Genomic DNA, 19,365 nt, shown 5'->3' with positions numbered 1-19,365 from the left:
GACACATGCCACTTCTGGACAGATCCATCTCCATCAGAGGATCAACCCTTGTGGTGTGGGTAACAACACTGACTTTCTTCTGGGACCACCTTTCAGCCATGATTTTTTTCTTTTAAATGGTCAAAATCGAAACAGCAAAGGTCAAAATATTGTGCCTTCTAGTGTGAGTCAAACCTCGAAAAACTCTGAATCTCATTCATGACTAAAATCCGTGGAGTCTCCCTTTGAGTTGCTGCTAATGTAGCGTACCATGCTTACTTATCAGGCTTTGTATTAGTTTCAGAGATAATTTTGGAGTCTGTTGTTGACACATGACCAAAGGGCCCAATGAGTCTTTTAAGTAGCTGACCTAGTTAGGATTGTTGCATACTTAGAACATGCTTTAATACATTTTTTTAAAATAATGTATCTCCTCTTAACTGTAGATTAAAGAAGAGATACATTTTAACGTACTCATAGTTTCTCTTGAGTCTTTCTTATTTCATGTGAGTCCAATTAGGCCCTGATAGTTCGTGCTCACGTACAGAGACTCTGTTCTCTGCCTACTCCTGTCCCGGCAGCAACATATCCAATCTATGATTGAAAGATTTCTCATACACAGTGATACTATTTCTTAAAGTGCCTCGCACATATTTGTGTGCATATTTATTAATGCTACACACATTCAACTCATCTCCATTTCTCCTTGGCTCTCATTTCATTTCACTCTATCAGTTTTGTTGTTTGCCTTTCATTATTTTCTTCATTAGCGTGAACAAACATCTTTGTTAGAATTCTCTTTTGGGTATCACTCTATGTCAGCACATTTCCACTTCCTTGATCTGAGACAGCAGGAGAAATGGAGAGAAAGAAAGAATCAGAGGGAGGACAAATTCATTGTATTATATTAGCTTACGAGCTAAATCCCCGGCATAAATGCAACAGCAGCGGCAGTGCACTTTTTGCAGAGAGAGAAAGGAGGCGGCAAATGAAAGACAAGAATAAGAGACCGAAACAAAGAGCGGTAGAAAGATGAAGTGTAAGGGGTGGAGGTGCAGAGGTCACATGAGTAAGAAACGAGCATTGGTGGTTTGTAAGAAAAAGCTGAGAGTGATGGAGAGTAAGAGAGCGGGGAGGTAGGTAGAGCGTTGCCCTGTTCAAGTTCAGTGGAGTGGAGTATTTAATCTAACATGATGAACGAGCCTTTAGAAACATCATCCTCCCAGCTCCTCCTATACCACCGCAACCGCATTTCTCATGGTCCGTAAGCCCTGTGATGAAGCTGTGTTTAAGGTCATTTAAACACCAAGGTAAAGAAAGTCAGACGGTGCACAAAGTGTGACACACACACATATTTACTCTGAGAAGAATCTCCCTGGCATGGGCTGCATACTGTAGGCTGATTGGTCCACCCAGAGCAAATTGTTTCATGTCTTATCATGTCATACATCACAAGTGTTTTCTGGTGTGTGTTCCCTCTGGCAGTTGAAGGATTGATATAATCGTTCGATGATCATAGTTCCTTCTGTCATCTTGTATACAATTTAGCTTCCTACTAGCTTGGTTCAGTCCTGTTTCTTGGCTAAAACAAAAAATGCTTGCAATACATCTTTTTCTCTCCCTTTCATTCCTACTTAGCAAAAGGTACACATACAGTTGAGCCTCCTGTGCTGGGAAAGGTATTCTGAGTATACAATAACAGTGAGACTGAGGATTTAATTAATCTCTTCTTTAATTAACTGTCTTTCTCATTTGCTCTTCTCAAGATCTTATTCGTAACAATTAACATCATCCCAAGACTACAAGGCCGTTATGTAGAATTTGTGACACAAGACTGAGTCTTGTTTCATTAAGGCCATCCTCTTGTAATGAGTTCTGTTTCTTTTTCCATACCTGATGCAACTAAAAGATAATCAGCATGTTTTAAACAATCTTTATTATACTGCTGAATGCATTAAGTGCAATTTGGTGTTGTGTTTCTGTTCACATGTGAATGGAAGAGCAATATTCTATTTGTCAACTTTGTCTGTTTGATGTTTGGTGCAAGGCACGTAGTAAACAGGAAATGTATTATAGCATTTTTATTAAAACAAAGTGCCTGCTGCTGGGAAACCATGCTGATTGGAGTGGTATGAGTAAACAGGAAGGTAACGTCCTTAAAAACAAACCAACAATGAGCTGAAAGATGCTGAAAAGGCTTCTATGCACTAAGGGTAACTGCAGGGTGGGGTCTGCAGTTCCGAGGCTTTGGCACAACAGCGCTTGAAGCTATTAACAGACTGTTACTACACCACTGTAGTTGCAGTGTAAAACATCTCCTAACTTTAGTACATCATTTTCAGAGATATTTTCAGAATATCTGTTTTAGGTTTTACCTTAAATATTGGACTTGAAACTTTTACTTTTATTTGTAGTTTGGTTACCATTAGTGCATTTATAACTTGCCTCTTTCTGTTTCTTTCTTTTTTTCAATAACTTCCACCAAATTACTTGTCCTCTTCCACTACTCTTTTATTATTTATCATTATCTATAGCTAGTCACTTTCCTTGACCTCTGTTCCACTGTCTGAGGTTTAAAAAGAATCTAAAGTACATATATTGAGTGTGTTCTCTTTTAAACTCACCTAGCCCTCTGCGAGACGGTCTTAGCCTGCATGCTTTTACAGCATTGTAAGTGGTTGACTGGACATGGAATTGGAGATAGAAGTCGAGGCTGCCTTTACTTGTCTGTCTTCTCTCAGAGCAGCTGTGGAGTGACTGACTTGCACAATAAGAGGTTGAAAGAAAGAAATTATAATTGGATGCATGACTGGAATATTAAGAGTAGGCCTTAGCTTAGCACTTACCAGGTTATGGTTATTTATCTTGTAAGTGCTGGAATTTGGTATTTGTTTTCTTTTTGACATGATGAATTCTTACTTTCTCTTGTTCTTGAATGCTTTATGTATTATAATATATGGACAAAGAGGGCATAAACCCACGCATGCGTACGACCATTTGCCATAGGGCTTTTCCCCGCTCGCCCACAAGCGCCATTATTGCCACCCACCACTTGGCTGTTGTAATTGGTTGAGTTATTTTTACCTCTAATGCCTACCATACCTATCCCCATTCCTCCTTTCCTCCATCCTTGGTGAATTAATTGGAGAGGTCAGGAGGCCACGGCGCACATTGAGTAGGTAACGAGTGGCGAGGGCTGGACGGCTGCTAACACCCAGTGCTCTAATTGGCTGCCTGAGAGGGATGAGGGTCATTAGGTAAAGGTGACTGCTTTGCCCTCTCAGCACAGCCACGCGCTCTCATGCACATGCATTCAGTACATACAGTACAGACACGTTCCTCCTCCATGTGTGGTTATACAGTAATACATTTGTCCTGTCTTTAAACTACAGTCGTGCTTTGCATTAAGATACTCAGCTGAACTGAATGGTTTGTGAGAATGCGCTTTGATTTAGCTTTAAACACCGCACTCTCATTGTCAGGTGTCTTTAAACCTTGGAACTTACTGCATTTTAAAGAGCAATAACTGTACTTACTTATAATTGATTGAATAGAGAAGGCAAGTTTCTGCTGCTTCCGAGCCCTCACATCAAAAACTTTTTTGCTCAATTAGGATCTGGCCATAAAGTGAATTCTTGTCTCAGTCATGCTTTCTTGCTCCTTTTCTATATCCTCTGTCTATCTCTTATGTCACCCTCTTTTGAGTTCACTGTGCCTTAATTACACATAATGCTTCATAGGAACTCCACATTAGCCTGCCGCTATGCTTCCATTCCACTTGCTCTGCCTCAATATCATTGTGTAGAAGTGTTAGGGAAGGAGAATAATTGCTTCAGTCTTTCCACCTCTAAATGGGTTTGAAGTAGTTGTAATTGGGGCTAATGATGGTCAAATGAAGATTTTGACAACATTACCCCAATTGGACAAACCCAAACAATACTGAAAGGTCGCTAATATTTCAGTAACTTCCTCATTATGATGCAATCGGCAACAATTGGCTGCATTGAGAAGTTTGTCCCTAATTAGTTGGAGAATTCTCTAAGACCCCACTCAACACACATACGTCTTTCCTCTGCTAGGCCATGTATTTCCAAAAATCATCTAATCAGAAAAGATGGTGTCCTTCATTTTCTTCATTGTTTGGTGTAATAAGTGTAAATTGTTTTGTTTCATTTAGCACACAAAACACATGCTTTTATAGCTGGTACAGCATTGCAGGATTTAGTGCTCCTCGCTAAGGCAGAATTCTGTAATTTGCTGTTGAGGAGTATTGCGTATTGGCGCAGCTCCCAACACTTTTTTTCACTTATACGTTCTCCCTCCTTCCCTTTCCTTTTGCGTTCTTGCTGTCTTTCTCTCCATGGTCTTTTTGACTCATATGTTTTTGGTTTTGTCTGTGTATTTTTCTGCATTGTAATTTTGGACGCCTGTGTCTTTTTGTTCTATTTTGATGTTGTGCCTATACGTGTGTTAGTGCACTTCTTTTGTCTTCCTGTCTGTTTTTCTGTCTCCGTTTGGAGCTCTAGGCTAGAGAAAATGGTCTTAACTGCGTTGAGGGTGAAGAAAAGAAGGAAAAGGTGCGGTGTGATGTAGAGTTACAGTGGAGCTTATGAAAGCGGTGCTTCTGCTTCTAATCCCTATTTCTGAAATGGGCCCTGGAAAACATTGAGGCTGAAAGCTTGGGTTGCTTTGGATTCCCCCGGATACTGTTGTTTTGTCTGTCTCTCTTTAACAGAAACGCATCACTCACAGACTTGGCTTGTGCGTCATTGGTGTGAAGGAGAACAAAACGATGGCTGTTGCGTTATTGGTCCGTCACAAACTATTTTTATAGGGCCCTTTGAGAATAAACTTTCTCTTATCTAAGTGTTTTGAATAGCTTTTAGATTTATTTTGAACGTTTACTTACTTTTTGGCTTCATGACAATGGAAAAAGTATTCTTCTAAATCTACTTCCTCAAGCGCCTCCTGCAGGTTTGCAAGGTGTTTTAGGACCAGCTAGAATACATTCCGGTCTGGGGTCTCCTTCCAGTTGTCTGGAATATTGCCACAGGGAAGGATTCACACACCACCTTAACTGGCATCTTTTTAGAGGAGTAGTTTAACATTTTTGGGAAATTCGCATCTTTGCTTTCAACGTGGATACCACTTATGTCTGCAAATAGGAAAGTGGAGCCAGGAGCTGGACAGGTTATAAAAGGGATAAGCTAATCTAAATGGTTGCTGGTGGTAGCTTCAAACACAGTTTACCATATATAAATTGGAGCGGTATTGATCTTCTCATCTGAAGCTCAGCAAAAAAGCAAATCTTAACAAAGCTTATTTTCCAAGATACTATTTTACTATCACTTATTACTTTTTATTGTCAAAGTTTTAGTGCCTAACCTTTTTATATTTAAAAACATCCATTGTGCAAGACATTGCCAAATGAGTAGCTACAAGATTGTGACTTCCGGTGTTTTTTCCACGGGGGGGGGGTGATCATGTAAAGCTTGTATCATGTGGACGCGGCAACAGTTTTGTTGTAATTAATTAGAATTCGTCATGGGAGCAACAGCAACTACACACTATCGCTTTAAGGGCTGTGGTAATGAGAAAAAAACAAGGCCATTAGTTGTTGATTGATTTAATGATAAATCTATGGATCTCCATCTCTCTTTGTGTTTTTCCAGGATTATAAAGCGGGTCTGGCTATTGCTGAAGTGGAACTGACTGCTGCCAACATTAGAGACGTGGATCGCAGGGGCTTCGACATCAACACACCCTTCAAGAACTTTTGGTATGTTTGGTCTTATATGTGGGATGTGTGGATATGCATGCATGGGAGTGTGTGTGTGTTTTTGCCCGTTTTTCACGCAACAAAGAGCTAAAATGTATCTTTTTTTCTGTGTGCGAATGAGAAAAGTGCACCATTTCTGTTTGGTTTTACCCTAACACACAGTACTTTGATATTGCTTTTTTCATGATTGAAAAGATGAGTGTTAGGTGAAGGAATCTGTCCTTGAACACAGACCCCTCAGACTGTAGTACACCTTTTACTGGGCGCAGCAGCAAGATGCCAAGTCTTCATTCAAATGAATTCCTTAAACAAATCTCCCATGATTTCATTTGAACCAATCTGTATAGTTTAGGAAATGCCTTTCACATACACCAAGCCTTTTGCTTTACTGTATTATATTCTTAATAATCATATTTTATGAAGCATCCCTCGATCCTTAAAGGCGAGGGAAAGCATTTTGGTTTGTCTGCGCTTATACATGTGAGGCATTAAGAGTCTTCTGATGCCATGGGAGTTGTGGTGAATGAATATTTACATTCCTGTCAAAGTTGGCCTATGATAATGTTGGCCAAGCCAAAACCATGGCTTTGTCTTATTTCCTGGATAGTTAGAGAATCTATTCAAACCAGAATGTTTTCAACAATAATAAAAGTTCCTAATACCCGGGGCGACCTACAGCTCCCCCAGTGGCGTGTGCGCTTCATGTGGGAATGTCGTCCCCTCTCTCCCTCTCTCCCTTCATAGCACGCTGTGTTCTCATGTCAAATCTCTTCTTGTGAACCACCGCACGCATGACAGATTTATTGGTCACTGCAGTAAACGTGCTACGTAAAAACAGGGTCCTGTACAAAAATCACTTATTTTGTATCCAGATTTCTTTCTTATGAAGTCTCCCCTTGGAGCTTCATGCAGGTATCTCTGCCTCTGTAGGGCACAAACCCTTTCAGGTGACTCTAGTCCCTGAGGGCCTAAAATCAATAAGCGCACTGCTTGTTTGTGTTGTAATGGCCCATTTAGAATACAACAGTCACAGCTAGCTGGACAAAGCATGGCTTGTTTGTTTGCGTGCACTTGTTCACTATTTTTTCTTCTTTTTTTACCACTTTCTTTTTGCCAGTTGCCTTGTGTAAAGATTTCTTTTCCCCCTCATTCCTCTACGTGTCTGTTGTATGTCCGATCGATCTGTTTGTGTCAGCTCCCTTAATGGTCCCATCGTTTGGCAGCTTCGTTAATACTCTGGACGTAATTGCCATTTTGTGCGGAACAAAAAAGAGGTGGAATTAAAATGAGCTCAGGTCTCCTGAATTGTTTTGATGAGGTGATTGCTGAAATTGTGTGTGTGTGTGTGTGTGTGTGGATCAAATCGATTGGTAGCCATGGGAGCGTTCTCCTACCTGCTCAAGGTGGGGATTAGTGAGAAACTTATCTAATCACTTTAAGCTGTGGAGACTCACTTTGGCTTTTCTATTGTTTTGTGGCCGTTAAATGGACAGAGCATTCAGCCCGCTGTGGTAGATGCAATAGCAGACTGTTATGAGAAGAGAAAATGGCAATGAGGCAGAGAGGAGGGCACAAGCAAAGACACTCAGCTTTAAAGGAAAGGAAAACCTTTGTGCTTGATCAAAAAGCACCTCTACTAAAGTAAAGCTGCAGATAAATGCCTAGCTCAAGGGCATATTGGAGAAAATCCATGTTTGTCTGGTTTGTTGTGTGGTTGTCTGGTGTATATTGAAAACTGTGGACGGTTTCCCAATTATTTTTTACCTTGGACAGAAAGTGTTTCCTTATGAAAACTCTCAACAGTGTGTGCAGGGCATTGTTTTATGAAAGATGTGTTCTCTTGTTCAAATAGCAGTTTCTTCAAAGCTTTCAGCGGCACAAACCCACTGCTATCCTTCAACTCCATTGTATCAAGGTGATTGCAGACAACACTTCTCATAATATGCCCGTATGTACAGTACACTGAAAGAAAGACTGGTGGTCGATTAGGGTCAAATGTTTGATTGATATATCATTTTTGAGTATCAGCCACATTTGGTTTTTATCTTTACACCTTGTATATTAATCGGGAAAGCCTCTTTTACAAGTGCTTGTCGGACAGAAATGGAGATCACCTTTGTGTGTGTGTGTGTGTGTGTGTGTGTTTGTGTGTGCGCGTGTGTGTGTGTGCGCGTGTGTGTGTGTGCGTGCGTGCGTGCGTCCGTCTTTGAAAAATCTCATGAACCCTTCATCCAATCTACTTCCTACTTGGTTTCCTAGGTACTCAGTGAACATGTGGTTTGGAATTTGGAGCAATTTGGACAGCATTTTCTATTGGATATAAAAAAAAAACTATTAATAGAACTAAACACCCAAAGAATAGACGTGCTTATTGTCGAGCAGTGTTTCCCACAGAATTAGACTCTAATGTGGTGGCGGCTGACCATAAATAAAGTTATGTAATTAGTTGATATTTGATATTCTCTCTCTTTTCACTGTCAATTTAACGTCTCTTAATATTTCAAGTTTCATTTTAAACAAAAACGTCTATCTCATTATATAAACCACTTTATATTTAACTCTAACTATTATGTACATTTGCATGCATGCAAAAAAAAACATACTGCATGCCTATTCATGAAAAATATTTAGATTTCTTCCCTTACATGTAGTATGTCAAGTAGCAGAACATATAGGATATAAACAGGAAGAAGGATGAAGGACACCAGTGGAAGTAAACTTTTAAGTTTAAGAGTAAATGCCCACTTTAACCGAGAATTATAACACAAAAAAACGTCAGGCTACCACACACCAAAAATGAATTTCCAAATTAAATTTGTCGTTTTACTTTTTATACATTTTCATGAGTGGGGACTGATTCCAGGTCCTTAAGTGAACAGGGAACCCTGAATCTGACTGTAAAGGGTAGTAAGCTCAACTCCACACCACTAAGGTCACGTTAGATATGCCTTTTTAATAGAAAAGATAACAAGAACAATTCCACTCTCAAGTCTGTCGGTTAAATAAGAAAGCTACTAAAGCTGTGTGACTGGGAGCAGTTACGACCCCTGCTTGAAACAATCAATAATGAGTCTTGGGGTTGCTCAGGACTAGCTACATATTCTTCATATCTGTGGAGCTCTTATTGTGCAATATGCTTACTTTTAGATTTTATAACTTTCCAGATAACTTCACAGTTGCAGCGTGGAATAACGAGAGGTCTATCCGGGGATTGTAGTGAGCCAGGGAAGGAGATGATGGATTCCTGAATCCTGTGGCTATTAGGCTGATTGCCATATTTCAACAATATATATAATTGCTTTAAAGTTGTAGTAGGAAAAGCAACAATTTCATTATTTAACAAAGTAGTACAGCAATTGTACTTCTACTCCACCTCTCAAATGACCTTTTAGGATTCTATATTTTATATTTTCCTCTTTACCACCTGTATAAGCCTCACCTGAGACCCTCCTTAACGTCATGGCTTAATCTCTGCAGCTTGGGAAAACCACATACTCTGGCTCTCTCCATTTGCTCCTCTGTGGTTTTGGAGGGCGTGTTGTGGTTTAGCCGACAATGTGAGCAGTCTGCCTAAATCTCTTTAGGCAGACCCTGGACAGAGACGGGTGGGCACAGAACGGCTGAACCCAATCAACCTATCGATCTCTGATGGGTTACTTGGGCGATGCGGGCACAGTGAACATCCTCAGCTTCGGGCAAAAGCGTCCCCTCCCCTACCTGCTTATCCTCTGTCTTACTTTACACCGGTCGCCAGGTTGCCATGGAGACCAGTGGTCCCATTTCTCCTTTCTAAATGCTTCTTTCAGTCAGGCTAAGACTCTCTCTCTCTCTCTTTCCTCTCAATTTTATATCTCTGTCGATCTTGCTGCCTGTATTGTTATCTTATCCTCACTCTCACTTAAGTTTACACATGCGCACAGATTGCTTGTTTCATACATTTATTATACACCTATCTAACTTGCAACTTCTTCAAAATAAACACTGCAAAGGATCTTTTATCAGTGTTTGTCAGACAGTAATGGAGATCCCGTGTGTGTGTGTGTGTGTGTGTGTGTGTGTGTGTGTGCGTGTGTGTGTGTGTGTGCGTGTGTGTGTGTGTGTGTGTGTTTGTGATTGAGTGACAGGTGAATAAGTGCCCTGAAAGACACCCAATTTAGAGCTTTGACAGTTCAGACATTTACTGTATGTGTGTGGGGTGTGCATGCATGTTTATTTAATATCAAAAATAAAAATGGCTGATTTGACCTCCCTGGTTGCAGCAGGTCTAAATAGTAGATCAGGCGTAGTTTAAACCTGCTCCTAATTAACTCGGTTCAAAAATGTTGTTTCCGTAATTTAGCATAGGAGATTCGAGAACCCTTGCCACCCCAGCTAGATGTCTCCTGGAGAAAGTCAATTTCTTGGTTACACTGTATACGCACCACCAGATTTCTCATTGGCAATTTTACTGTACATGAACACATGTGCATGACTAAGACTGAAGACGGGAGTTATTGCTGTGACGGCGGAGCAGCTGCAAGAAGAAAAGATCATTAAACATAATGATGCATCCTTGTATTTAGATTGATTAATCTGATTTCAACTAAAACTAAATTCCCACAAAGTAGCCTCTATTAAGTAAGTATAAGTTAGGTTTCCAACACTTCATGCAGTAAGAATGCAGACGGAGCCTTTATCTCCCTATATATCAGGAAAAAGCATATTGTGTCACCACCAACAGTTAAAGAAAGTTATTCATTCTTCCAAAATAAGATCGGGGTAGGGGAGAAATGTGATTTTATTTACCTGCTGCATGGATTTACAGTAACTACAGTGCATGTAAATGCGCTGTCTGAGTGACCTGGTTTTTTACGTTCTTGGAAACACACTTTTGTTCTTCTTTTAACTTCTTGGGCGGACGGTTCCCGTGCACGGTAAATAAACTCGCCGTTTTTCGGAAGTGCTGACTTCTTTCCTAAATTGTAAGCATTAAACCGTCATAAACACGCTCATGCCATACATCATTTGAAAGCTTAGTCTCCTGATTCCATCGAGCCCAAACACGAAGCAATTAGGTGACTCACAACGGTGATAATTATGTTCTGAAGTAAAGAAACACAGAAAGATTTGAGTCTAATCGAGTGTGTGTTTCCTACCTGTCTCCTCGTGTCTTTAATCACAGCGGTGAAAGATCGCCAAAAACCTTAGTTTCCTACATCGAAAACACCAGCCAATAGCTTCAGCCTATCAAGAGATGCCCTCAAGCTAAGCCAATGATATCGCACAGTTGCCATTGGGCCCACCTGGGAAAGATTGACAGTGGAGCCCACGAATTAGAAGATAAGGTCATAAAACTGGCATCCCTGTGTAGCCAATAAGAAGACGAGTTGATTGATACCAAACATGGCCAACAAAAACTATACCCGTGTTCTCTTACAGCAGTTTGAAAGCAGAAATATGGACGTCTGATGGCATTTCACCATTTCATAAAATTCTGATTACTTATTTCTATAAATCTATGTATGTACTACTTTCAGACATATCTGTGAGTGATGTGGATGTGTTTTGTATTTCAGAAGTTTTGTATTTAGCACTTTTTTGGCTTTTTTTCAGAAATAAGAAATAAGACAAACGCACAGACACATCTGTAGAAATACATTCATACAAAATCCATTTTATAAGTCATTTTTTTCTGGATTTTTTCTGTTCTAAGTTGAGACATGAGGCTAGAGTACTATTTTAGTATATAGCCCCTATAATATGCTTACAGTAGTGCTTTTTATTAATTTTTCAGATGATTTATTGGACGGAAATAGAAATTCTGTGTTCTAACCTCTGTAGCTCTGTGTCAGTAAGGCCTAGTGTCACAATGCCACTAGAAACAACAAGTTGAGAGTGTTAACTTCCCAATGAACTCAGGGTCATCCCAGAGGGCCAAAGTATGTGGAAACAGCAGCACTTTTTTAAGGGTAAAAATTTAGGCGAGAAAAACATATATTTTCAAGTGTTACTCAAGAGGTTTAAGGTGTACAAGATTATAATTAATTGGACAAGAACGCCCATATTATTTTGGCCCATATAATTGCTGACTTGAAAGTGAGGTACAGTCATTTTAAATGATACAGTATTTGTTGTCAAATTATTCTTACAGTGTCTACATCATAATTTGATTTGTTGAAATTGACAAATTACCTTAATGTGGCAATGCTTTTAAAACCGACTGTATTGGAATGAGACCTGCACCCATGTCAATAGAAAAGCAGCATCAGATATTTTACTTTTTTCCCCCCCTTCATTTCAGATTGGCAGAGGTATTGATGCAAGTCCTGATGGAACAAGAGTGTTCTATTTTATAAATGTATATTGAAGCTGTAAATGTGGTTTATAGTCTTTCCATTACCACTGCTTTACTTTCCTCAGTCATATATAGAAATAATATCCTGAAAAAAATTTCTCGCATTAGCACTTTATAGATTTAAGTGGTACAAGGTGAGACAGATTGATTTACCTGTCTTGTCGCCCCCCCTCTTTCCACTCCCCTATCAATTTCACCAAATCTATTGCAATCACACATAGGCATACTCACTCAGTAACCCCTCAAAACTACTCCAAATACTGCACACCCACATAACCCTGCCAAGCGATACTATGCTGTTTAATTGCTCTCTCAAATCAAATCAATAACTGTGAGCCATGTGTTGGGTTGGGGGGCAAAAAATCAATTGTTGCAGCTTCACGGCCGAGTCAGAGCAGGAGAAGGAGGAGTGGATTGAAGCGGTCCAAGAATCGATTGCTGAGACACTCTCCGACTATGAAGTGGCAGAGAAGATCTGGTTCAACGAGGCCAACAGGAGCTGCGCCGACTGTCGCGCCCCACAGCCGGAGTGGGCGTCAGTCAATCTGGGTGTGGTCATCTGTAAGAAGTGTGCAGGTAAGGGGCTTCCATATATTCTCTGACGCAGACACACACATGCTGCATACAGGCATACACACCGATAAACAACATACTGTACCTTCAGTGATCTCTGAGAAACAACCCCCAAACATGTAAACGCCCACCAACATGTTGTCTGAATGGAAGTGAGAAGCATGTCAAAACACCCTTTATATTGTAGTTCTAAAAGACCCCCTAGTTGTCCCAAGACATACATAAACAAGACAGGACTACTACAACACTTTTTTATACACTTTATCATTTTTAGGATGCTTCCTGGGAAAGAAAAATTTAATTTGGAACTATTATAATGACATGAAAATAATGACTGGTAGGTAGTTTTGTTAGGATTCATTTATTTATGTCAGCTTATGTTAGAAACTTATTCAAATTAATTATTATGTAGTGTTTTACAGCAAATGTTTGGGGGAAATTATTACATTTTTCAAACCCATAAAATAATTTGATCGCAAAATCTCCAAATTATGTGTATTTTGTCCACTTGTGTCAAATTGTATTGCTTGTTATTTGCAAAGTTATAATTCTTCCTCTTTTAAAATAAAATGACATACGTACTGTATGCAAGCTGTGACAGAGGATCACGAGTAGCCGCTGCCGGGCTATGAAGTGTCACAAGCCAAAGAGGTTATGAACCATTTACAAAGACAAACGCACACCCTTCCCTTACTCATATTCATTTGTATTATTTACTCTCCCTTTTTGAAGTCATAGTGAGCAACAAATAGAGAGAAACAAAAAACAGATACAATGGTGCATTTGAACAATTGCATTAACCCAACTTAAAAACCTGCTTTAGGAAAAATAAATAAATCTACTGTTTTTTTGTTTTTTTTACTAAGTATTATGAGTGGTCTGGTGTTTGTGTCTGTGTGAGTGAGTGATTTGACCCACAGGATGGAAAAAAAGTTCTCAGGTGATAAGCCACTTATGGGAGGTGTCTGGCCTCTGGGCTCCCTAATCTATTTGGCAATGCTAGATGGCTCAGATGAAATGACAACAAAGATTAAGCCACAGGCGAGAACTTGAGGGATCCCAAACTGCTTCTTGACCCGCTAAACATGATTAGAGAGAAGCAGCAGCAATGCCTGATGTTAGAGGGATGTATATTCTCCCATATACTCCGTCCCCCTCCAGATTTTCTCTAGGCCTGGGATTCCTTCCAGAGTCATACATTTTAATGCGATTCTTCTCCCCACCTCTGCAAAGCCCATGTAATTGGTACGCATCAGATATCCAACATCCCTTTTCAAACCCCCTTAAATGATTTCATTTGCAGGGGTGTTTAATATTACATTTTGTCGACACAGGAGCGAGTGAATATCTGCAACGAGGAAGCTGTCCTCACTAGCTCTCTTTAAATTAGGCGGTGGTCCATTTGGAATACCAATGACTGCTCATGCTTTTAATTAGCGCTCCTATGTCACGGACAATAAAGAGAAATGCTGAACAAGAGAAAGAGGAAAAAAGTAATGAGAAGGCTAATGGTTAAAATGATCCCGGATTGTCTTATCTCCTTTTATGCCAAGAAAGAATTATTTTAAATAGTCTGTAGCGTCACTCTCTGATGTGGAGCAGTTTGATATGCTTATATATGTTACAATATATGTTGTCTTTGTTTGCATAGACTTGAGGGACTGTCCTTTGTTTTCTGTTTAATGAAAAAACATCATCAGTGTCATTTGTCATGTAATAAAAAAAAAAAAAAAGGGTTTTCATCCTTGGAAGCATACTCAGTTGACTTTGTCCCAAGAGGATGCTGAAACAACAGTATCTTCTTGCAACAGGAACCTTGACTTTGAATTATCAGCTAACTTATTTGCATTAAATTTGAGTAGCATTTCTGGTCAAACCATCAATCGAAATCCAGTATTTAGGCTCTCTTTAGCTCTCTTTTGGTCTTCACCAAAGCCTGAGGGAAATATCTGTTAAGCTGCTAAATATCTCTCTCGTCTCTTTTCCTCTACTGTTGGTGTTTCTCTGCAATGGTTAACCCAAGACATAAGCCCTTGTCCAAAACCATCATTCCTCAGCAACTTTACTTCCCCTGACAACTGAAGCTTTCCCTCAATCTAGATCAATTTTTTTTGTTCCCTTTCTTTGCCCTTTCTCCCACTATGGAACCCGACCAACCAGGGGAAATGACTCTACTTCAAAGACTGGGAGCCCCTTCTCCACACATGTAATTGCAACAAGCTGCTCTTAACCAGGATGTAACTTGTAGACTCGTCTGCTGGCAACAGTTGCCATGGTAACAGCCAAATGCAGTGCTCTTTGCTTTGTTTTCTTCTGGTTGTCACTCGTTGAGTGAGGGATAAATGGCACACAAGTACAGGGGGTTGGGAAAGTGCTTCAAGAACTGTCCCCGGGAAAGTTTTTAATTGGGGGTGAAAGCCTTAGTGTGCTGGGCAGTTGTTTTGCCAAAGCTGCTGTGATGGGAATGTCCTTTCTTGTCTTGTGTTGGTTTCTTTGCATGGATGAAGACATTTACAACAGGACTATTTATATGTGAAGATCTCACCATGTACTTGGAGGAATGTGTGCATGCACACTTTTTGCAGCTTCATTACACTTACACAAGTGGGAATGGTCCTGTAAGGCTCGGTGGATGGAGGGTGGCTGAGTTTTACTCTCTGTCACAGATATTTTTCAAGTTGGACTTTTGAGACAAAACCGATTTAAACTGTCTGAAGTCTGAACTAATGCATCCCCATTTGATACTTCATTAGAGATAAACTTTATTATTCCCAAACTTGGGAAATTCCCTCGGTGGGTTGTAAACAAAAATGCTGCTGATTGTTTAAAACAAAACCACAACCGAAATCAGTTTAAACCAGCATATTCAATGCTTTGTTAAAATATGAAAAAATCTCTAAATTATTTTATGAGAAAGTGAGAACATGTGATTATGCAAAACATCTGGGCTGCAGCAAGAAAGTAGTGTCTCTCTACCTTGTCAGGCTTTTATGTTTAACTGCACTAGTTAGTCTAAAAGCGAAATGTATGGTGTAAATTTCCATAGCGATGCAGACGACACACAACTCTACATCTTGCTAGTGCCAAATGATCCAACAATTTAAATAGTTACTTGACCTAGTTAATTTAAATAGTCACATCCTGCCTTTAAATATACAGTTTGGATTTGGAATCACATGATCACAAAACCAAAGTTATAGCTATTGATGCTGATTCTAATAAAAAAAATAATGTGGATAGCATTGCAAAATAGAAAACAACAGTGGTAGTAGTGTATTAGTATAATGCTGCATGTAAAAATAATATGGGTTCAGAACTGATGTGGCAGAAAAGCTGGGACTGTCCTTTGTCCTTAATGTATGTCATAATTTCAAGCCTGACCACAGTGGGATATGGCTTGGCATATCATATTCAAAATCCAATGTGAGATGAATTAGATTACTGGATTGTCCGGGCTATAAGTCGCAGGAACAGCCAAACTATAAAAAAAAGTGTGCTTTATAGTCCGGAAAATACGGTAGTCAGTTAAGTAGGCTTCAAACTGTTTGTTTGTTTTAGTTACTATCATTATTTGTTGTCTGCCGCGCTAGCTCAAATTTCCGTGAGCTGGAATTAGCTAGAAACATGAAACTTGGGGGAAAAACTGGAAATGGTGTATATGTACTACTATAGGAATATGAACTCAATCGGCCAACATGGTGGCGCTGTAATTAAGGCTTCAAAATGCAAACTTTAAATGGCAACGCCCCGCACACCGTAAGTCCAGTTGACTTGAAATGTCCCACAAAAGTGCAGCGCAATGTGCTCTACAATAACTGGACGTGGAATGACACAAATCAAGATTTGAGCTTGGAATCACAGCTAGCGGCTTTGTTAGCAATAGTTTTTGTATCGGTCATCTTCTTTTCTCAAAATGCCATGAGCTGGACTGAGCTACATATCACATTGAATTGAAAATAAATGTTTTTGACAAGTCAGTTGTAGGCATTTTAGACAAAGTGCACTGTTTGTCCAATCGATACAAAGCTTGCAGAATATGTTTTTTTAACGACGTTGGACCACATTAGTAAAATTACTTTGAAATCACTATTAAGAGAAAAAAAGGTTTGAAACTGCAAATCGCCGCTTATCGCCAAATATTTTGTTCTGCTCAGTATTGACATAATAAAACACCAGTATTCCTAAAGTAGGTAGAGTAAATCATATTCACTTGTCATCAAAAATGATTTTCTTGTTAGTTTCTCTTTTTAATACTTAGATGACAGATAATCCAGTGACTTCCAATGCCCATGCTCTCATGATCTGTGTCAAGAAAGCCTCTTTACAGCTTATGACCCCGCTTTTTCATTCCCAGCTGCTCTACTTGAGCATAGAAGACAGTAATGAGATCATGCCCATTCTAAATCTAAAATTATCTGCCTTTACACACAGGACAATAATTCACTTCACACATACAGCGCGTTTCTGCTTAATGTATTATGCATGTATGCTCTGTCTTTGGCCATAAGCAACCCTAGAAGCCTCTCGTTCACCCAAATAAACAGGCCGACCCACAAACACAATGAATTACTCATGATTCATTAGCAATTAATGGCCCTGGTTCTGTGCTTTCATTTCCAATTATGAGTGCTGAGGGGACTAAGTATGTCTGTTGTGAGTGAGAGAATGAGCCTCCAGTCATGCTCTGTTTCTCCGTCTTGTAACTGCCTGTTTATACTTTATTCCATCACTGATACGTGGTGTGTGTGTTTGTGCGCCCACTGTGGAGATTTCTGTGCATATATGTACATGTTAATTAAAGATTTTTTCATGTGAACCTTTCCGAAGCTAAAAGTGTAGCTTGACAGCCATGCATTTATGAACAGATCCAATTGAGAAAGGTTTCATAAACCTTAAGATTGTATACAAAATCTGAGTGTATATGTTTTTGTGTATCTGTGAAATCATGTTGATGGCTTCCTGTGTACCAGGGCAGCACCGCTCCCTTGGCCCAAGTATTTCCAAAGTGCGGAGCTTGAAGTTGGACAGCAGGATCTGGAGCAATGAGCTAGTGGAGGTACATACTGTTTTTCATCAGTGAGAACAACATGAGTTCCCGATGGATATGAAAGTTTTTGCAAAATATAATCCAATGCGGTGTAAAAAAAAAAAAAAAAAAGGTTTCCATGACTCCTATTTGACAACTTATATTTTCAAAAAATATTCAATTGGATTTGAAGTTAGTTTTTCAGTACCTTAAATGTACCTACTGTTTCTTGCTTACCTTCAAATGGCTTAGAAGACCTGAAAAACTCATAAAAAAAAGAAAATGCAAATCAATTTATAACATTTTTGAAATGCATGTTTCTGGTCACTGTCCAAATAAATCTACAATTAAAATGATAGACTGATCATTTCCTTGTCAGTTGGCAAATGTACAAAATCAGCAAGGGATCAAATACTTTTTTCCCTCACTGCAGATTTACATGTGATTCCTTGTATTCCTTGTCCCTTCTCCATATTGCTTAACCCCTCAGCTCTTCCTGGAGGTGGGGAACGGGAATGCTAACAGTTTCTGGGCTGCTAATCTTCCCTTGGAGGAGGAACTCCACAGCTGGGCCACGGCGGAGCAGCGCGCCACGTTCATCCGCAGGAAGTACAGAGAGAGGAAGTACAGCAGGGTCCTGGATGGCTTTCATTTAGAACAGCTGAACCAGGTACAACTTTCATAAAGACTCAAAATTGACGTTATAGAAATTATGTTTTGGGGTATTAGCCAGTATTCTGCAAACATGGGGACTTATTAATTTATTTTAGTTGTTCTTATTCACACTTAGGAGTTTTTCTGTCATGTTTTACAGAAAGTTGAGTATTGGTTCTTTCACCAGTAGTTGTCAACGGAGGAACAAATACTTTGCCTTTGACTCTACACCCACTTTCAGCACTTTCCCAAAGATATGCCAAACATGTTTGTTTATTCCCTACAACAGTATACTGTCTGCTTTTCTGTGTAAACAAGTAGAGCAGATGTGGTGCAAGTACAGTAGTTCTACAACTTCCCTCAACACCGTCAAGACATTAAAGTTGGGGTTAATAGTTCATCGACTGTCTTTAAGTGTCGCCTCGTACACACTACCTACATCGGTCTGCTGACTTGTGCCAGAAGTTTTTCTTTCTAAATCCTGCACGATCTACCTGGAAGTTGTACTGATCTGCATTTCAAATCAATAATACTTTGGATCTGTCCGATGTGTGCATACAATTCAATGTGTATACCTGACTGAAATTGTCAGCATATCTGCAGTTATGAGGGCCATTGAAAAATTATAGTTGTTTGTGTTTTCTAGGTTTTTATCCCAAATATCACAGATTTGCTAGGTAGCATAAACCTGGCAAACAAAAAACAATGCTATGGAAAATTATGAAAGTCAGAAACAAATCACACAAACTAAAGTGCAGATTGCAGAAACATAAAAACAAATATGTGACTTTACCACAGTTAATAGTATTTAGATTATTTGATTATTATTTCATGCAATAAACATGTAAACATGTGGATTGCACTTTTTAACAATGTCTTTGAACTTTACTAGACAGTTAAATAAGTAAAAATATGGTCTGTGTATATATACTGTATAAACACACTCACACACACACAACGGTGTATTTTTTTTTACAGTACACACAGAGGAGCTGCCCTCCAGCCCCTCCCCCTCATGAA

General features: G+C 39.5%; 1 protein-coding gene across 1 annotated transcript in view; it reads left to right on the top strand.

Annotated features, from left to right (window-relative positions):
- zmp:0000000660 (arf-GAP with Rho-GAP domain, ANK repeat and PH domain-containing protein 2) overlaps positions 1-19,365 on the top strand; it is a 113,075-nt gene that overhangs the window by 32,979 nt on the left and 60,731 nt on the right. The window contains exons 10-13 of the mRNA XM_034856682.1: positions 5,652-5,758; positions 12,469-12,668; positions 17,636-17,721; positions 18,182-18,361. Coding sequence (XP_034712573.1) covers positions 5,652-5,758; positions 12,469-12,668; positions 17,636-17,721; positions 18,182-18,361 — 573 coding nt within the window. The remainder of the gene's footprint in view (positions 1-5,651; positions 5,759-12,468; positions 12,669-17,635; positions 17,722-18,181; positions 18,362-19,365) is intronic.

The sequence above is a fragment of the Etheostoma cragini genome, chromosome 19 (genome assembly GCF_013103735.1).
Source record: "Etheostoma cragini isolate CJK2018 chromosome 19, CSU_Ecrag_1.0, whole genome shotgun sequence".
Taxonomy (NCBI): Eukaryota; Metazoa; Chordata; class Actinopteri; order Perciformes; family Percidae; genus Etheostoma; species Etheostoma cragini.
Note: the sequence above shows the minus strand (reverse complement) of the source record. Positions and strands in the feature narration are given on the sequence as shown.